The sequence below is a fragment of the Callorhinchus milii genome, unplaced genomic scaffold, assembly GCF_018977255.1.
Source record: "Callorhinchus milii isolate IMCB2004 unplaced genomic scaffold, IMCB_Cmil_1.0 Scaffold5, whole genome shotgun sequence".
Taxonomy (NCBI): domain Eukaryota; kingdom Metazoa; phylum Chordata; class Chondrichthyes; order Chimaeriformes; family Callorhinchidae; genus Callorhinchus; species Callorhinchus milii.
In genome coordinates this window covers 17184588-17200348 of record NW_024704746.1, presented here as the reverse complement: position 1 = coordinate 17200348, position 15761 = coordinate 17184588, and the positions used below count along the sequence as shown (strand labels likewise).

The 15761-nt window shown below is 38.1% G+C and overlaps 1 protein-coding gene across 1 annotated transcript in view; it reads left to right on the top strand.

Moving 5' to 3' along the window:
• Window positions 1-15761, top strand: part of LOC103174799 (collagen alpha-1(XXIV) chain) — a 129472-nt gene that overhangs the window by 97852 nt on the left and 15859 nt on the right. The window contains exons 34-49 of the mRNA XM_042334983.1: window positions 1432-1485; window positions 1843-1896; window positions 2059-2112; window positions 3202-3255; window positions 4140-4151; window positions 5074-5181; window positions 5831-5884; window positions 6052-6159; window positions 7101-7154; window positions 7700-7753; window positions 8331-8387; window positions 10206-10259; window positions 11776-11829; window positions 11935-11988; window positions 14170-14223; window positions 15021-15128. Of these exons, the coding sequence (XP_042190917.1) occupies window positions 1432-1485; window positions 1843-1896; window positions 2059-2112; window positions 3202-3255; window positions 4140-4151; window positions 5074-5181; window positions 5831-5884; window positions 6052-6159; window positions 7101-7154; window positions 7700-7753; window positions 8331-8387; window positions 10206-10259; window positions 11776-11829; window positions 11935-11988; window positions 14170-14223; window positions 15021-15128 (987 nt within the window). The remainder of the gene's footprint in view (window positions 1-1431; window positions 1486-1842; window positions 1897-2058; window positions 2113-3201; window positions 3256-4139; window positions 4152-5073; window positions 5182-5830; window positions 5885-6051; window positions 6160-7100; window positions 7155-7699; window positions 7754-8330; window positions 8388-10205; window positions 10260-11775; window positions 11830-11934; window positions 11989-14169; window positions 14224-15020; window positions 15129-15761) is intronic.

Genomic DNA, 15761 nt, shown 5'->3' with positions numbered 1-15761 from the left:
AAGGGAAGCGGTTTTCATTCATAAGATGAATGCTTAATTGCTGAGTTGCATATAAACTTTGGTGCAGGACAGATTTAAAATAGAGGCACGTGTTAACCCTGAGGCTTTCTTTACAGCTTATAAAGTGAACACATCGGTTTTTCCCCCTCCGCCGCTACAGAATTTAATCCTGGGTGTATATTGCACATTTGGTGGTGAATTGCTGTGATTCTTTTGACAGTGATGTTCTGCTAAACATGAAATATAATCTGAGGCTCGAACAGTGCAAATAATGCCGCTGTATATTCAGCCAGTTATGTGATCAGCGCTTTAATAATAGGAAAATATCCTCTGATTTGAACCTATTTGGAACAGCAAGTAAAAATTGGCTTCCCACTTCGTATCACTATAATGCCGAGAGCAAAGAGGCTTTACTGCCAGCAGTCTAAACACAGGAAAATATTCAGCCTCCATTCTCACTAGTTCATCGTTTAATCATCATAACAATCACAGGTGTTCTGTCTCACATTCACCACTAAAAATAGTGAAACTTTCACTGTCCTGACATTTTCAAAGGTTCCCTAGAGTGGATTGTTATTTAAGTACTAATTTGTATTCTTATATTGAAGATCAGTATTAAAATCAGTTTATGCTCTTATGCATATGGTGTCACCACGTGCATTGCCATTTAGCAATGGAATTTGCTTGGCATTATTTCTCTCTTGATTTCCCTGACTCAAGATTGCAGCTATCTTATAATTCATATGTTATTTGCATTCTGGTCATTTACTTGTCCAAGAACATAAAATTGGTTGCAGATGTTCACTTGGTACAGCAGATGGCTCCTAGACCCTCCCTTCTTTTTGATTCCCAGCTTCTCACTGAGACCAATTGGTTGAATGACACATTTACCTAGTGCAAGTTCATTTGTAGCTATATGGAGGGTATGCACTCAAAAGTCCTGCCCACTAGAGTAATTATATTTGTATTAGAAAATCCACCTGTCTCAGTTCAAAGAAATAGTGGCAGATCAGGGCTAAGGATAAACTGCTGGCTCTCTGAATCTGCTGTAATAAAATATTTTAAAATGAATCTATAAATATGATAGCTCATTCAGTTATTAAAAATGCACGGCAATAACCTTGGTAAATTTGATGAACAGAACAAATTTGGTCCATTTAGCAAACGGAGCAGAATACCCCACAGTCTCACACCGCAACTTTTCATAATTGCATTGTTGATCACACTGAAATGGAAATGATCTTGGAGCACATGTGCACTGTAATTAAATGCAAACTGAGTGCATTTCATTTTCAAATATGAACAGAATTTCCTGTAATTTCATGCATTGGAGTTCGTCATATCTGTTTTGATTATGGCACTGGATAAACATTGAGTCTCAATAAAATACATTGCTAAACATTCGGTCTCATCACTTTCATCTCTTTTTAGGGTCTGGCGGGGTTTCCAGGAAGCAGAGGAGATTTGGGACCCGCAGGGCCACCGGTAAGTTCACTTTCCACTTCGGAATGACCGTTGTGAGCTTTGATTCTATGTGCATCGCATGGTCATCTCTCGAGATATTTCCTGTGACCAACATATTTGTTTTTATAGGAAAATAACCTGTACACAAATGTAGAAAGAAAATCTAGAAAACTGAAGCAAATGAAGGAGAAAAACACGAGGAACATTATTGTAAATCGTGACCAATTTTGTGTGGAATAACTCTTGTTGTACATACATATATATATATTACTATTGTGTCAATGGTGATGCTTGTGGATGGCTATATTCTTTTGCGGAAAGTAACTATTATTTTTATGTCTTAAAGTGCTACATTTTGCCCATATCTTTTCTTTGTAGGGCCCTCGAGGACAACAAGGAGATGCCGGGCCCGTCGGAGAAATTGGACTTGAGGTATGTCTATTTTGCCTTAGATTTTATATTCCCAACCTTTGAGGATTTTAAAGCGTTGATCTGTTTTAGTTAGGGATAGGTTTTTTTTCGCCAGAATCATTCAGACTTTGTAATTATCAGATTAAAAGCGCATCACAATATGAATAACGTTTTATTTCGCAGGGAATTTCAGGTGCTACGGGTGATGCTGGTCACACGGGGGATCCTGGGACGAAGGTAAGTGCGATACATTTTACAACCAGTGAATTGACGGGGTGCTGCTTGTGGGAAGATGCAGTGGTGTTCAGAAATGAATTACAATTTCCTGTCAACAGCTGGAAGAACTTTACATTCTGCCACAGATCTGATGCGTCTTTGAATTGAAACTTCATAACCACAGAGTTCAAACCTCCAGCTTCTGGAAATTGTTAGACTTAGCAGCAGAATGATGTGAACTTTTGTATATAACAGTGCATGTGACAAATACAAAAGAAAACCAATTCTCAAAAGCATAAATTGAGGTTGCATGTGTTCCATTTCACAGGACGTTATAAGTTATATTTGTTCAACTCAGGCAAAGAAATATACACCTTTGTAGATATGGACTTATGCCTGATGAAAAGGAAGAAAAAAACACCAAAGAAATGACTTTCCAACAATTAAAATAAATTTCAACAATTAAAATGAATGATTTTTTCCAAGACAGCATCATTTGAAACAAATTACATAATACATCGTAGACACAAATCCTATAGTCCAGTCTTCCATCATTTTGACTTCTGTTCAACTATGTCTGTGCCTCATTTCCTTCAATGTATCCTTCTGCTGGTCTACAGGAAGCCTTCTCTCAGTGCTGGTAACCTGCTTGCTCTGTACAAAACCTCAAACCTATTCAGCCTGGTGACTGAAGCTTGATCTGTTGTCTAGACTTTCACTTCCCCTTCCACCTATCTCTTGGTCCCATCAATCTTTATAAAGTTCAAAATATGGAGGTGATATCTATTGTTTGAAATTATCCCTGGGTGCAATGTATTTCATCTCACTTTGATGATGTGCTTTCAGAATGGGATTTCCCATTTAAACATGCACACTTCAAAAGCCAAGAAACGTGCAGAATACCACCTTCCAATCATCAACAAAATTTGAAATGCTAAGTATTATAAACCATAATAAAAGGAACAAGTGGAAACAAAAAAAGATAATATTCACAGTGCAGAGTAAAGCAAATGATTGAACAAAGGTAGAAAGTAATTTGCCGATCCTGTGAATATTGCACGTATTCTCTTCTTTACGTTGTATTATGAAGCTTTCTTTTGAATAAAACAGGGTGAAGTTGGACCAGCTGGAAATGTCGGAGAACCAGGTCAACTGGGATTAAGAGTGAGTTTGAGTTCCATACAATATCTTGTCTTCATTGTTTCTAACTCTGCTCAAGTGATCTTCATTGCCTTAAAAATTGAAATATTGATGTAATCTGGAGAATCACGACTCAAAGAGTTTACAGTTATGAAACGCTGCTTTGCCATGTGTTAATATTAATTAAGGTACCAAATAATTGTGTCTATTGTCTGCCTATAAAAGTAACCACTTCAGGAGCCAAATGTTAAATCATACTGTACATTGCACCACATAACAATATCCCATTGTTGTGTTTATCATCTCTACTACCAATATCTGACTCTGTAGTATGCTTGAGGGTGGGGTGGATTTTTGTCACAATATGGCACAACATTTACAATATTTTCACACTTTATTAACATTAATTTTTATCAATGTCTTTCTTTCTATGAAGTGAGATTGCAGTTTAATTTGCATTATTTTTGGAAGTCGTTCTCCCCCAAAGGAAGCAAACTTGTGGTATTTGTGTGCGTATCTGAAATTCTACACTTAAAATGCTTCTGCCACTCCGCTGAAGCCTGAATTTGTACTCACACAAATAAAAATAAAACATTGTCTTTGAGATCCTCTTTCTGTCCTATTTTACTCTATCCAGGCATCAGGCATGTTTACCCATCAGAGCACGTGAACGGTATTGATTTCAGTACTCATGTAAAGGAAAGTTTTTTTTCAAACTTCAGACTTTGATCAGTCATTGTGCAGAATCTTCTTTTCTTTTGCTTAAAAATTAAAATTCATTTGCACCAATGATTCTCATAGTGTAAGGCTACATATCAATTGATGCTTGAAGTGTTATTTCCAGTAAGAAAAAATATACAGTGCATTTACTTTTACCCCTCCTAAAACGAGAATCTTTTCTAATCTAGGGGAACCAGGTCCCATAGGAGAAGAAGGTCTTCAAGGAAAAGATGGAATAAAGGTAAATCCACATGCTGAACTTACAGGATCTGGATTTTTGTGTGGGAGTAGGAGACATAGATATACTGCCATAAATAAACAGTTAAATTTATCTCAACAGATAGCTGTGATTGTCAGTGGCAAACGGGTGCTCAAATGCTGTGCAACCTGGCTCGGGGCAGAAATTCTGCACCTTGACATCACTAAGTCACGCATGTGGGAACTATTCCACTATTCAGTGAAATGATTACCTTGAAAAAGAGTCAGGTGAACTACTGCAAAATCAGCTGGTACAGGTACCACCATGCAAAAACACAGACGTGCAGCTTTGTTTAGCAAGTTTGTGCAGATCTTTTTCTTTTGAAGAAAGCTCTGCACAAACTTGCTAAATTTGGTATAAATCCAATGCAAATATAAGATGAACACTGTCCATCATATCCACTGCACCCAGTGCATGTAGTTACAATCCTATTGATCTTCCTATAGGTTTGAGTTGAAACTCATATTTCAGAATTTTAATGTTTGCAATTAGTGCCACAACAATACTTGTGTAACTTTAGAGGGATTATTGAACACTTACAATTACATATCAGGTTTACATTTGTACAGATACTAACTATCAGTACAAGACAAATAGCAGCTTGATGAAATTCACCTGGTAATATGCGATAGCACAGGAAACTTAATACTTGTAATCTGCTGTACTCTCTCTTTGTGCTATTGAATATGAATGTGTATAAGTGGAAGGATTGACACAAGGTTGGTGAGAGTGGGAGAAGTGAGATAATCTGGTCTGATTGAAATCAACTGTCCCTCTTATTTTTTTAAGCACTGCTCAGTGCCAAGTATTGGTGTTATTGATATTATTTCCTTTAGTTCTAACTGCACGCACTGTTGTTATAGGGTGAACCTGGTGATCGAGGTCGTCAAGGTGAGACAGGAGAAAGAGGCAACACTGGAGTTCGAGGAAGTGCAGGTTCAGTTGGAGGATCTGGGATAAATGGCATGCCAGTAAGTGCATTGTTTAGTGACTATGATAAATGATGCGATCAAAAGAATGTTAAATTGTTACAAACTTTATACGCTGATCTATATTTATTTGTTTTCCTACAACAAACATGTTATAGTGTTTATGTTTACTTTGTAGCTTTGTTTAACACTCCATATGCCTATTGCAAAAGCATATTGTGCAATCGCTATGAACACTCATTTTTCATTTTAAGATTTTTAAGATTTGCTGGCTTAAAAAATTAAGCTGTTTCTTGTTACCCTGGTCTGTACCGCTGGAATCAGGGATTCCTGATTCCTACCTAACTGTTCCCAATCTTTCTCATCAGTAGCTGAGGAGAGTCAGGATAGGCAAATCAGTTTTTAATGTTATTAAAAGTATACAGTCGCCCACAAAATATACAGTCAATCTACTTTGCAGTGTATTCTGTGAAACGTTTTGAGACGTCTCGAAGGCTTGAGAAGGCGCTATGTCAAATGCAAGGATTATTATTATTAAAGAGCAAGTTGTCAGCTGTTGGCTCAGCAAAGAACTTTTCAATATCATTTTTGAGCAGAAACTAAATAAACTAAGCACAAGTGAATTGAAAGTCTTGGTTCTCCTCATCCAGGAATAATACGCACACACACATTTCTCACTTTTCATTCACAGGGACCTGAAGGGAAACGTGGAAAGCGAGGACAACGGGGACGACAAGGCAAAAAGGTTCCTGTTTTGTGGTTGTGAATTGACTTTGTTTAAATATTAAGGTTTAATCTCTTTGGGAGTCAGACTCGCTCTTCTAAATTGAATAAATTCCAGTTGTTTAAAAGCTAGTTTTAAAAAAAAAACTAGGAAAAAAAGTTATTCATTTTGCATTTTGCTGTGTTCAGGGTGAAAGGGGCAAACAAGGGCCTTTAGGTGAAGGAGGTGACCCAGGTCGTCCAGGTGACGAAGGAAAACCAGGACCTAAAGGAGCAAGGGGGACACGGGGGCTGATGGTAATTTTTTTTAAGCAATCAAAGTGTGGGAGAATTTGTCTGCCTTAATCCATGGTAACGTGTGTTTGTGGCTCATCAAACACATTAAAATCTGTGAGCCAGGATTTCAGGATTAGATTTTGACACAAATTCCTTTGAAACCGAATGAGTCCCTCTCTATTTCTCCTCAATGCAACAAGACAAATACAATTAACAATTAACAATTTCCACTGTGTTGAGCCAATAATCCTCTCAGGCTTCCCTACTTGCACTGGCAGCAGATATATTGGGTATCCTGGCCCCGATGGAGTTCGTTCACATTTCACTCCACCCGGTTTCTCCTTCAACATCAGACAATAAGATCAGACAAAGTCCCTTTTTTTTAAAAAAAAGTAACAACTGCTACCCATTAGCAAGACAGCAGGAGGTGCTTTATTTATGTTTGTTTAACTTGGGGGGGAAGATGAGTATTTAAATTCTGCACACATGCAAGTGGTTAAAAAATACCCTAGGGAAGCATACTGTACTGTCAAATGCTCATTGTGCATTCAAGCTAGCTCAGCTTGGGTTGGACTATTTGCTTTAACTGAATCTTATTGATTTACTTTTTGGGCAGTCAAACTCCATTGTTACTTACTGTATTATCTCCTGTGTCATAAGTCATTGCCTAAACAAAGCCAGGGAGCTTCTCCTAGGCCTCCAGGGCTTGCACTGAGCTGCTTGTGTGTGAAGGAGTGGTTCAGGGACAACTCTTCTTCCAAATTTCTTTCCTCCCCCTGGGCATGCACTTGGCGTCTGATCAGCACTTGCCTACATCCCATTAGTGCTGAATTATTAAGCCAGCAACTGAAGCAAGCACACAATCCACATCCCACCACTTTTTGCTGATGCATCAAATTGAGATCTTATTTTTAATGTACATTTCCTCTTTATGTGTATAGTAATTATTCATATCGTTGTAGGGATCTTTTGGTTTGATGGGTCCAATGGGAGAACCAGGACTTTTGGGATATGGGGTGAGTGATGACAAAAATGAATTAGACTACACACAGTACTGTAATGCACTTTGGCTGTCTTTGTTCTGCTACCATTAACTTTATTCCCAGTAGGACAGGCTTCAGAAAAGACCATATGTATAAGAGTAGGCAGAGAACAAACCAGATGTGCTTTCAAAAATTTTAGCAAATATTTTTTATTGGTTGAGACTGTCGTGAAAATAGACATACCTTAATCTTGGATCTAATTTGAGACCTTAAGTGCTGTTTCACTTAATTTTGCACTAAACGCTGATTGACGAACTAAGATGTTGGAGTAGCTCCAATTAGAATTTTTGTCTTGCCTCCAAATTGCTGGATTTGAATCTTCACAAGCTTACAGTTTACCAATTTAATATATTGTATTATACGTATATATTTTTCCATTCATCTAGAGTACTCTGTGAAAATCACTGGGGATTTCAAGATGTATCGATTTAGGTTATATGAATTGTTCAAGTATCCAATGCACAAGTTTAAATACTGAAGAATGAACTGAGCAACATTAAAACATATATTAATTTCAGGGTCATCAAGGTCCACAAGGGTCTTCTGGACCACCGGGACCGAAGGGTGAAAAGGTAAAATACAATTGTTTTATTCACGAATTTGTCACTTCCCACCTCAATTTTTCCAATGCCCTCCTCGCCGGTCTCCCTAGATTCACCATTCAGAAAATCTAGCTGGTTCAAAACTCCACTCCCTGCATGCTCACTCAACAAAACTCCATACCCCCATTATTCCAGTCCTTGCCAGGCTCCACTGGCTTGCATTTGATATAGCGCATTTCACGTTGGGAGGACGTCTCAAAGTGCTTCAGAATTTAATGACGGTGTTTCGGAGGCCAGTGTTTATCTTGGAGAAGTTAGTTCTCGATAGCATTGAGCATTTCCAGTTTCATCCAGCGAATAATGCTACAATCTCACTTTACAGAATGTTTTACATTGAAGTCATAATAATAATCCTTGCATTTGATATAGCACCTTATCAAGCCTTCGAGACGTCTTGAAGCGCTTCACGGAATATACTGTATGTTTTGTGGGTGAAAGTAACATGTATCTGAAAATTAATGACAATTTATGTAAAATATTTTCAACGTTGCTCCTGTTAAATTTGTTGCACAGTTTACAGGACAAATACATTTCTTTTACTATTCAGGGCTATCCAGGGGAAGCGAGCAGTGCCACAGGTCTGCCGGGGCCTCCAGGTGAACCAGTAGGTTATACTTTTCACAGTAAATTATTATAAATTTTTTAGACCAATTTAAAAAAAATCTTGGATTCAGAGATGGCTTTCAGCATATGTTCCTTCACATAATCTGCCTTTCAGTGGAAAAATGTACTTCCATAAATTTGATAAACGGAATTTAAAACACTCGAAGGTAGTGCAGAGTTTCACAGAGTAATAGAATATCATGTCAAACACGGTGAGAACGCCAGTGAGAAGCACTTGTTCACTGACGGGTAGAGGAGGGGCGGGTTGGGGGGGATGAGGAGAAATGAAACCCAGTCATTTTCATACATCATCCAGTGGTTCATTATACATTATATTTGCACACCTCTTCCTTGGCAGGAAAATGGTGCATGATCTTGGGAAAGGAAAAAAAATCCCTACCTATTTATGAAATTTAAGAGTGAAATGAAAATTCATTTTAACATAACTGACCTATTACTAATCCTTCAACGTCAATGGCATTGATATTCCTTCCACCACGAAACGGTTGCGTAAAGGAACATTCTGAGGGTTTCATTTACAAACTGATTCTCGAACGCTACACTTAATAAAATTGGCAATAATTCACGACAAGTAGCTCTAATAGCATTGATTCTAATTTGTTTTCTCTTAAGATGTTATAAAAGAGAACTTGGAGGTTACCTATCAAGCTAGCTTCCTATAGACTTACCTCACCAAGGTAAGGTAAGTTCTATGAAAAAGCTCTGCTTGCTGGATAACCTTATTATTCCAGTCCATTCCAACGATTTTTGTGAATGAATTTTTATTTTTCATAGACACACATTCTGTAGTAAAGATGGGTGTAGGTTTCTGCCCACGTTTTTCCATTCTAGGCCTATTAGGAAAGGCATGTGTATCTCAAGTAAAGATGTGTAGTGCCAGTTCTGTCACCTAGCTGTGAACCAATAATACGTAGCAGACATGATTGAGTGTCTCTTCACTGGTGGCACCCAATTCCCTTGTAGCAACATAGTTGCGTGAACTTCCAAATTCTGCGCCTGTCGTGGTGTTCTTGAAGAGGTCACAAGTGCTACAACTCAACTCTGTTAAGCAAAGGTACTTTCATAAGGAAGTACAGAGTGCTTCAAAGAAAGCTGGTGCTGAACAGCTGTATTTTCATATAGGTATACAACAAATAATATCCGTTTGGTAGAGTCACAGACGCCTCCCAGTTTTTGCTGTACTGAGCACTTTGAACGTTCATTTATCATTTGTTCCTCATCATGAACGCTTAGACCAGTTTCATTCTGTAGCAAATTGGTATAATATATTCTGCTTTACGTCATTAAAGGTTTCTTATACCCAGTTTTACTGCAGGAAGTCTGATATATATTTCAGTCTCTGAATTGCTCTCACCAGGAGGTCTCCAGGCAGCACCAATCTCTGGTGCAGTTTGTAATGTTTCTTAGAATGGTTCTTAAAGACTTTGAAAGGACCATCTTCACGTTGGAGGTTGGATTGATTCAAACTGCCTGCATTTGAACTGCAGTGACAAAATTGATATCCTTGTGAAACAACCTACTCAGTGTGGCCTCTGCAGCTGTCACCAGCACAAATCACCGTGATTCAAACCTGATTTATTCTGTTTCAAAACAAAATGAAAATATTAAGACTTAGAAAGCAAGTAAACCTAAAATTGCAGAATCTTGTTAAATTTACCTGCAAACCCTATTTAAAAGCTGGGTGATTTAAATGTAACTAGACATGGAAATTAAAGCCTGCAAAATTTCAATGGCTTATGGTTGGGTGTGACAGACAATTACTTGCATGCTGTATGTTACTGACTGTTCTGTTTCATAGGGTCCCGTAGGTTCTCGTGGAGACCGGGGGGAGCCAGGGGATGATGGCTACATGGTAAGTGAATGAAGATTGGTATGAAATTCTTTCTGTTGCTTTTGAAGATGAATTCTACCAATTGGATTGACATATTATAGGAGAAGTTTCAGTGAGTCAAAGTGAGTTGCGGTGAATTACAAAATAAGAACAGCCCATCATTCAAAAACCATCCAGCTCTAATTCAGTTCTAAACGTTTGTTACCTACACAAGCTAGATGTTTGGATTGTTCTGTGGGTATGAGTATTTTTCTGACGTGCAGAGTTTAGTAGTTGTACAGTATTGACATTTGTTCTGAACTACTCTGGTTTTGACCATTCAGAAGGATTATGTTTAGACTACTTTAAAAATATTAATGTCATAATAATGAGAAAACATTTGCAGGGGCATGGGGAAAGGGCAGGGTAGTGGGACTGATTAGGTAGCTCTTCCAAAGAGCCAGCACAGGCACGGTGGGCCGAATGACCTCTTTCTGTGCGGTAATATTCTGTGATTCTATGATTTGGCAACTATAACATTGAACATTATATAACATTGAAAATCTTTCCAATTACTTCACCAAGTGTCTGAAGTATAGTGACTGTGTACCTATAGGCAAACACAAGTTGACCACAAAGAAAGGAAGTTCTTCCAAGTTGGTGTGATGTACTTCTGGATTCTTAATTAAAGAATTTCATTCGAAATAGACCTCTTGCGTGTGATTTTCCACTTTGTAAATTTACTGACTAGCGGAGAATAACCTTCTGAATCAACACTTATGAGTATTATCATTACCCTCACCCACAGACATACAACCAGACACCCAAGGGAAGGGAAGCTAGCAGGACATTTTCCAGCTTTGTAGACAGATATTCCATGCTCCACAGATAAATTCTTTTGTAAATTGTTTAAGCAATGCAGGTGCTCCAATCAGTCCTTCTAACTGTATCCTATTGACTCTGTTAAACTCCACTCTCCTACACAATCACCAATGCACGCAACAGGAGATACAACTTTTCACCCATATATATTGGATTGTGCTTTATTCTCATTCAGCTAATTATAGCTGTAATTTGAGATTTCATTCATCTCCGTAAAATTACAAAATTTCACACAATTTTATTTGTCATGACTGCACCCAAAACTTAAAGGGCTCAGTCTCCATCTGATAGAGTCAAGTGTATGCAAACAAAATATTGTCTTGGCAAATAATTACAAACTAATGAACCATTAATCTAGTTTGACTTGCACGAGCCAATGCTGATAGAGAATGTTCCTGTGCCTACTTGTGTACCCGGTTGTACAGTTTATTCTGCCTCTGATTCCTAGAAAATGAACCTACTGATGCCAACTATTCAGTCAGTTGGCTTGAAGCCGGTACTACAATTCCCATTACTGTGATAATATCTTTATTCAGTGGGCTTGTTAAAACCCATAACTAATTTGACAAGGAACATTATATGCTTTGATAGAATTATGCATTTACTCAGATTTGCCTGTATTCATATTTCTCAGATACACTTGATAAACATTTTATTATCTTATCTATATGTATAGGGTTATGATGGTATACCAGGACTGAGAGGGGCTGCTGGGCAGCAAGGAGTGCCGGTATGGTATTTATTTTATTTAAAAAAAACATTTTAAACATTGTCACCGTTAATGATCTAAAAAACAAAATATTTATACCTGTACTTCTGCTTTTTCTCCACCTAGGGAAATCCTGGCGATCCGGGTGAACCAGGGCATAAAGGAGAAAAAGGATCCCAGGTTAGTAAATAAACCAGATGGAGGTGCAAATCACCTCAATTCTGGTGATACCTGACAATAGGGAACTTGCTATGCCCCACTTTGGGTGCAAACCCTTCACTGTCCAGCACCTTGGGATATCCTCCTAATGTGAATGGTGCTACATGAACACAATTTCTTGTTGTTTTTAGACTATATGTAATGTAACCTAGTCTATTGTTAATTAATTTATTTGTGGCAGGACTCCAAACAACAATCTGGCACACAACAGTGGGCACAGAATAGTGGCCATATATCAATGGGAACATTAAAAGTAGGATTGATGCTTTTGCATATGTACACTTCTGTATTCCTTCCTGTTGAAAGCTCTATGGTGATAAGGTTGCAAAATGAAATGTGCAAACCTGCTCAGGAACAGACGGTTGAAGTATGTTATTTCTGTCTCTGTTATTTCAGAGACTGCTGACAAGCTATGTAATAGAGAAGCAGTATCAGAAATCAGCTTCTATAACTGCACTGATTTCCATACACATTTCTCACTAGATTTCAGAGTTTGTTGATAGAGTATATTCTCCAGGACGGGAACTAAACCTGTCTGTTCTACAGCTTGACTGAATGAAATTCGCTATGGTCCCAATGCAAATAATCTCTCACTTGTTCTCTCTTGCTTTCTATTTCTCTTGCTTTTGAGTTGATTGCTTGCATTTGGTAAATATTGCTCAAAGATTTTGTATTTGCTCACTGGAATTTGTATCTTTGAAATTACCCAACCAGCCTGAAAGAGCCCTGTTGTTGATAAAGGAAGAGCTAGTATTTTTACGCCTAATCACGTTGAAGTATCTCAAAGGTTTTTTTTAGCAAGTATTTTACAATCGAGTATAGTGGCAATTATAACTTGTATTTACATAGCACTCTTCACGTCAGGTTAATATCTCAGAAAGACTCACAGGGACAGTTGTTGAGCACAGGAGGAGGGGGAAAGAGAGAGATGTCCATTCAGAGAAGTTTACTACTCTGTAGGTATTCGCTCCATCCATTAATGGTATCCTTCTTGAAGAAATTATTCCTTTTTTTATGATAAGCTTTATTATATTTTTAATTAAATGGACATAAAGCCAATTCCAGCCTGATTCAGGACTCCTGCTGATTTAGTATGTCACTAATTTTGACATAAACACAAAGAGAAATGATCATAGCAAAGCATTCAGACAGAGACGGTTTATTGCTCTACCATCTGGATTCTCCAGCTGTACGCGGTGCAGTTTACATAACGTCTCATTCTTTCATACATATTGGATATTAAGACTGTATTTTTAGATCTGTCCCAGTAGACATTAAATGGGCACAAAATAAAGAAGGTTGTCTGTTAGGAACTGCATTTGATCGACCCCAGATTGTTTACAGTGTTTGTATATTACAGTGTGAATGTCCACATTGTGAGTGTTCAGATCTGTGTTTTACATCTTCTCTGAAGCTTCTTAATGCACAGCAGTATTCAGCAATTTAAAAGTGCTGAAACGATAATGGTATTGAAACTTTTGTGTTGAAATTTCCATAAACCTATGAGTCGATGTCTCCACTACAAAACAAGAAAATAGAAAAAAAATTGATCTCTATCTCTCTCTTTCTTTACTCCTAAGTTTCAGCATTTGATTAAATATAGACAGTGAATACATTTACTTTCAGAAGGACTTAATGTTCCACTTTTTATGCTTTGCCTTTTGCAGATTACTGACATTTTCTTTCATCTGTAAACACTCTTTTCACAAACCTCAAACGTCTGTTGTGGTTTGTAATTGCTGTTGTCAATAGATTCTCATCTTTTCCTAAGCAAGTGGAAGAACACCCTGATAATGTATAACGTGATCACCTCGCAGGGATAGTGATGTTTTGTACTTTATTTGATTTCTCTGATAATCAGCTGTTTTCCAGTCCCTTTTACGTACAGGATATAACAGCTTTCCACTTCATTCATTTTACCACCCTTGGTCACTTAATGCACAAGCATTGACACCCTGTGTTTTCCATAAAGATTTCTAGAGATGCCAAATAAGAACAAGCTGACACAAGACACAAAATCCTACAGTGGGAGGAAACGTCATGGGACGTGATTACGAAACGCACCTTGTCATTGCGTATTTAATATTTCATTGTAATCAGAGTTTATTTGTAACAAATTCTGAGCTCTATTTACCATTCCAGGGTCCAAAAGGGACTAAAGGAACTCGTGGTGGAGCAGGCAAAGCAGGACTCCCAGTAAGTAGCACAAATCATATTTGTACTCTCTTAACACTATTATTAGAAGCATTTTATTACTCCAAAGACGTTTCATGGAACTGTTCTACTGTTAGAATGTCAACTCGTGTCTATTAGGTACCACTCTAGAACTGTACATTGTAACTATCAGTGTCCTGAAATGATTTTCCACAGCTCACTCAATGATCACTGTTTACAAATTAAATTAAAAAGTGGGTGAGTGGAATTCATATCAGATATTAATGTAAAGAAGTGTTTATAATTTTCCAAATGCTGTGTGTTTCCTGTGTATCATAAGCCTATTACATACAAGAATATCAAGGTTCAAATTGCTTGTTGATTAATCTCACCCTGTTATAGTTGTATGCTAGTGATTTAAAAGATGACTCTTGGTGGCTCTGGAGTTGTAGCTGAACCTTGATATTCCTGTGTACGAATGCTTGGCTGGTAGCCAGGAGGCCATGTGTTTAAGTCCCAGATTTGTCTTCCTCTCTCGCCTCTAAACATTTTGGTTTGGTTCCTGTTGCCAAGGTGAGCTGTGTTCATTCACTGAGTGGGTTGCATGGAAGCAGTTTGAATTGGGACTGACTGAGTTGTTATTTTACGGCTTGTTTTGTACAATTACAAGCCATAACAAGTAACCATGCAGTGGCACCCTTGGCAACCTGCATAAAGGTAGCCCAGACTCACTAGAGGACAATCCTCATTGCTGTCCAACTTGCAGTGGAGGGGAGAGAATTGAATGAAATAGTTTAAAAACAGCAAACTTCCAAGCAGTTATTTTCTTGGTTTTCTAGGGGAGCCCTGGACTAACAGGTCAGAAAGGAGCAGCAGGTTACCCAGGACGAGAAGGCAACCCTGGAAATGTGGGAAGACCTGGCCTGCCTGGAGCGGTCGGATATCCTGTAAGTGAATAGTGCACCAGTGTTGCTGAGAAATCACACAAACTAAAAGGACAAACGAGCAGAATAAATGCACTTGTACGTTTCACGGCAGTACTTTTTGCAATGTTGATGGCAAAGAATGAGTTAGAGTAGAGGTGTCATTGTTTCTTGATTTCAACAGGTTCCAGGGAGAAAGAGCAGGTAGTACATATGTCTGAAGAGTTTCCATACAACTCCGATTTGTTCCATTTTATACAGTTCCATTTTACAAACTGGGATTACAAAGACAATGATGGATAGGCCATCCCTTGATTGTCTCTCCCTCTTATGTTTCGATATCGCCCACAAAATATCCAATCCTTTCACTTTACAGTATATTCTGTGAAGCGCTTTGAGATATCTTAACGACGTGATAAGCTGCTACATCTAATGCAACGATTATTATATGCATTGTGCAGCAGTTTTGGAACCACCTACATAGTCTGTTGCTTCTCACTGAATGAAGCTTCAACTAAAAAGCAACAGCCAGAGGTGGTGCAAGTGAATCTCCACTAAGCCAATGGCCACAAAGACGTTGCTGTTCTCTTCGTGTCAAATAGTTGTATTTTTGCCAATTATTTTAAATGGTTCATGCCTCATCCACTAGAATCTCCT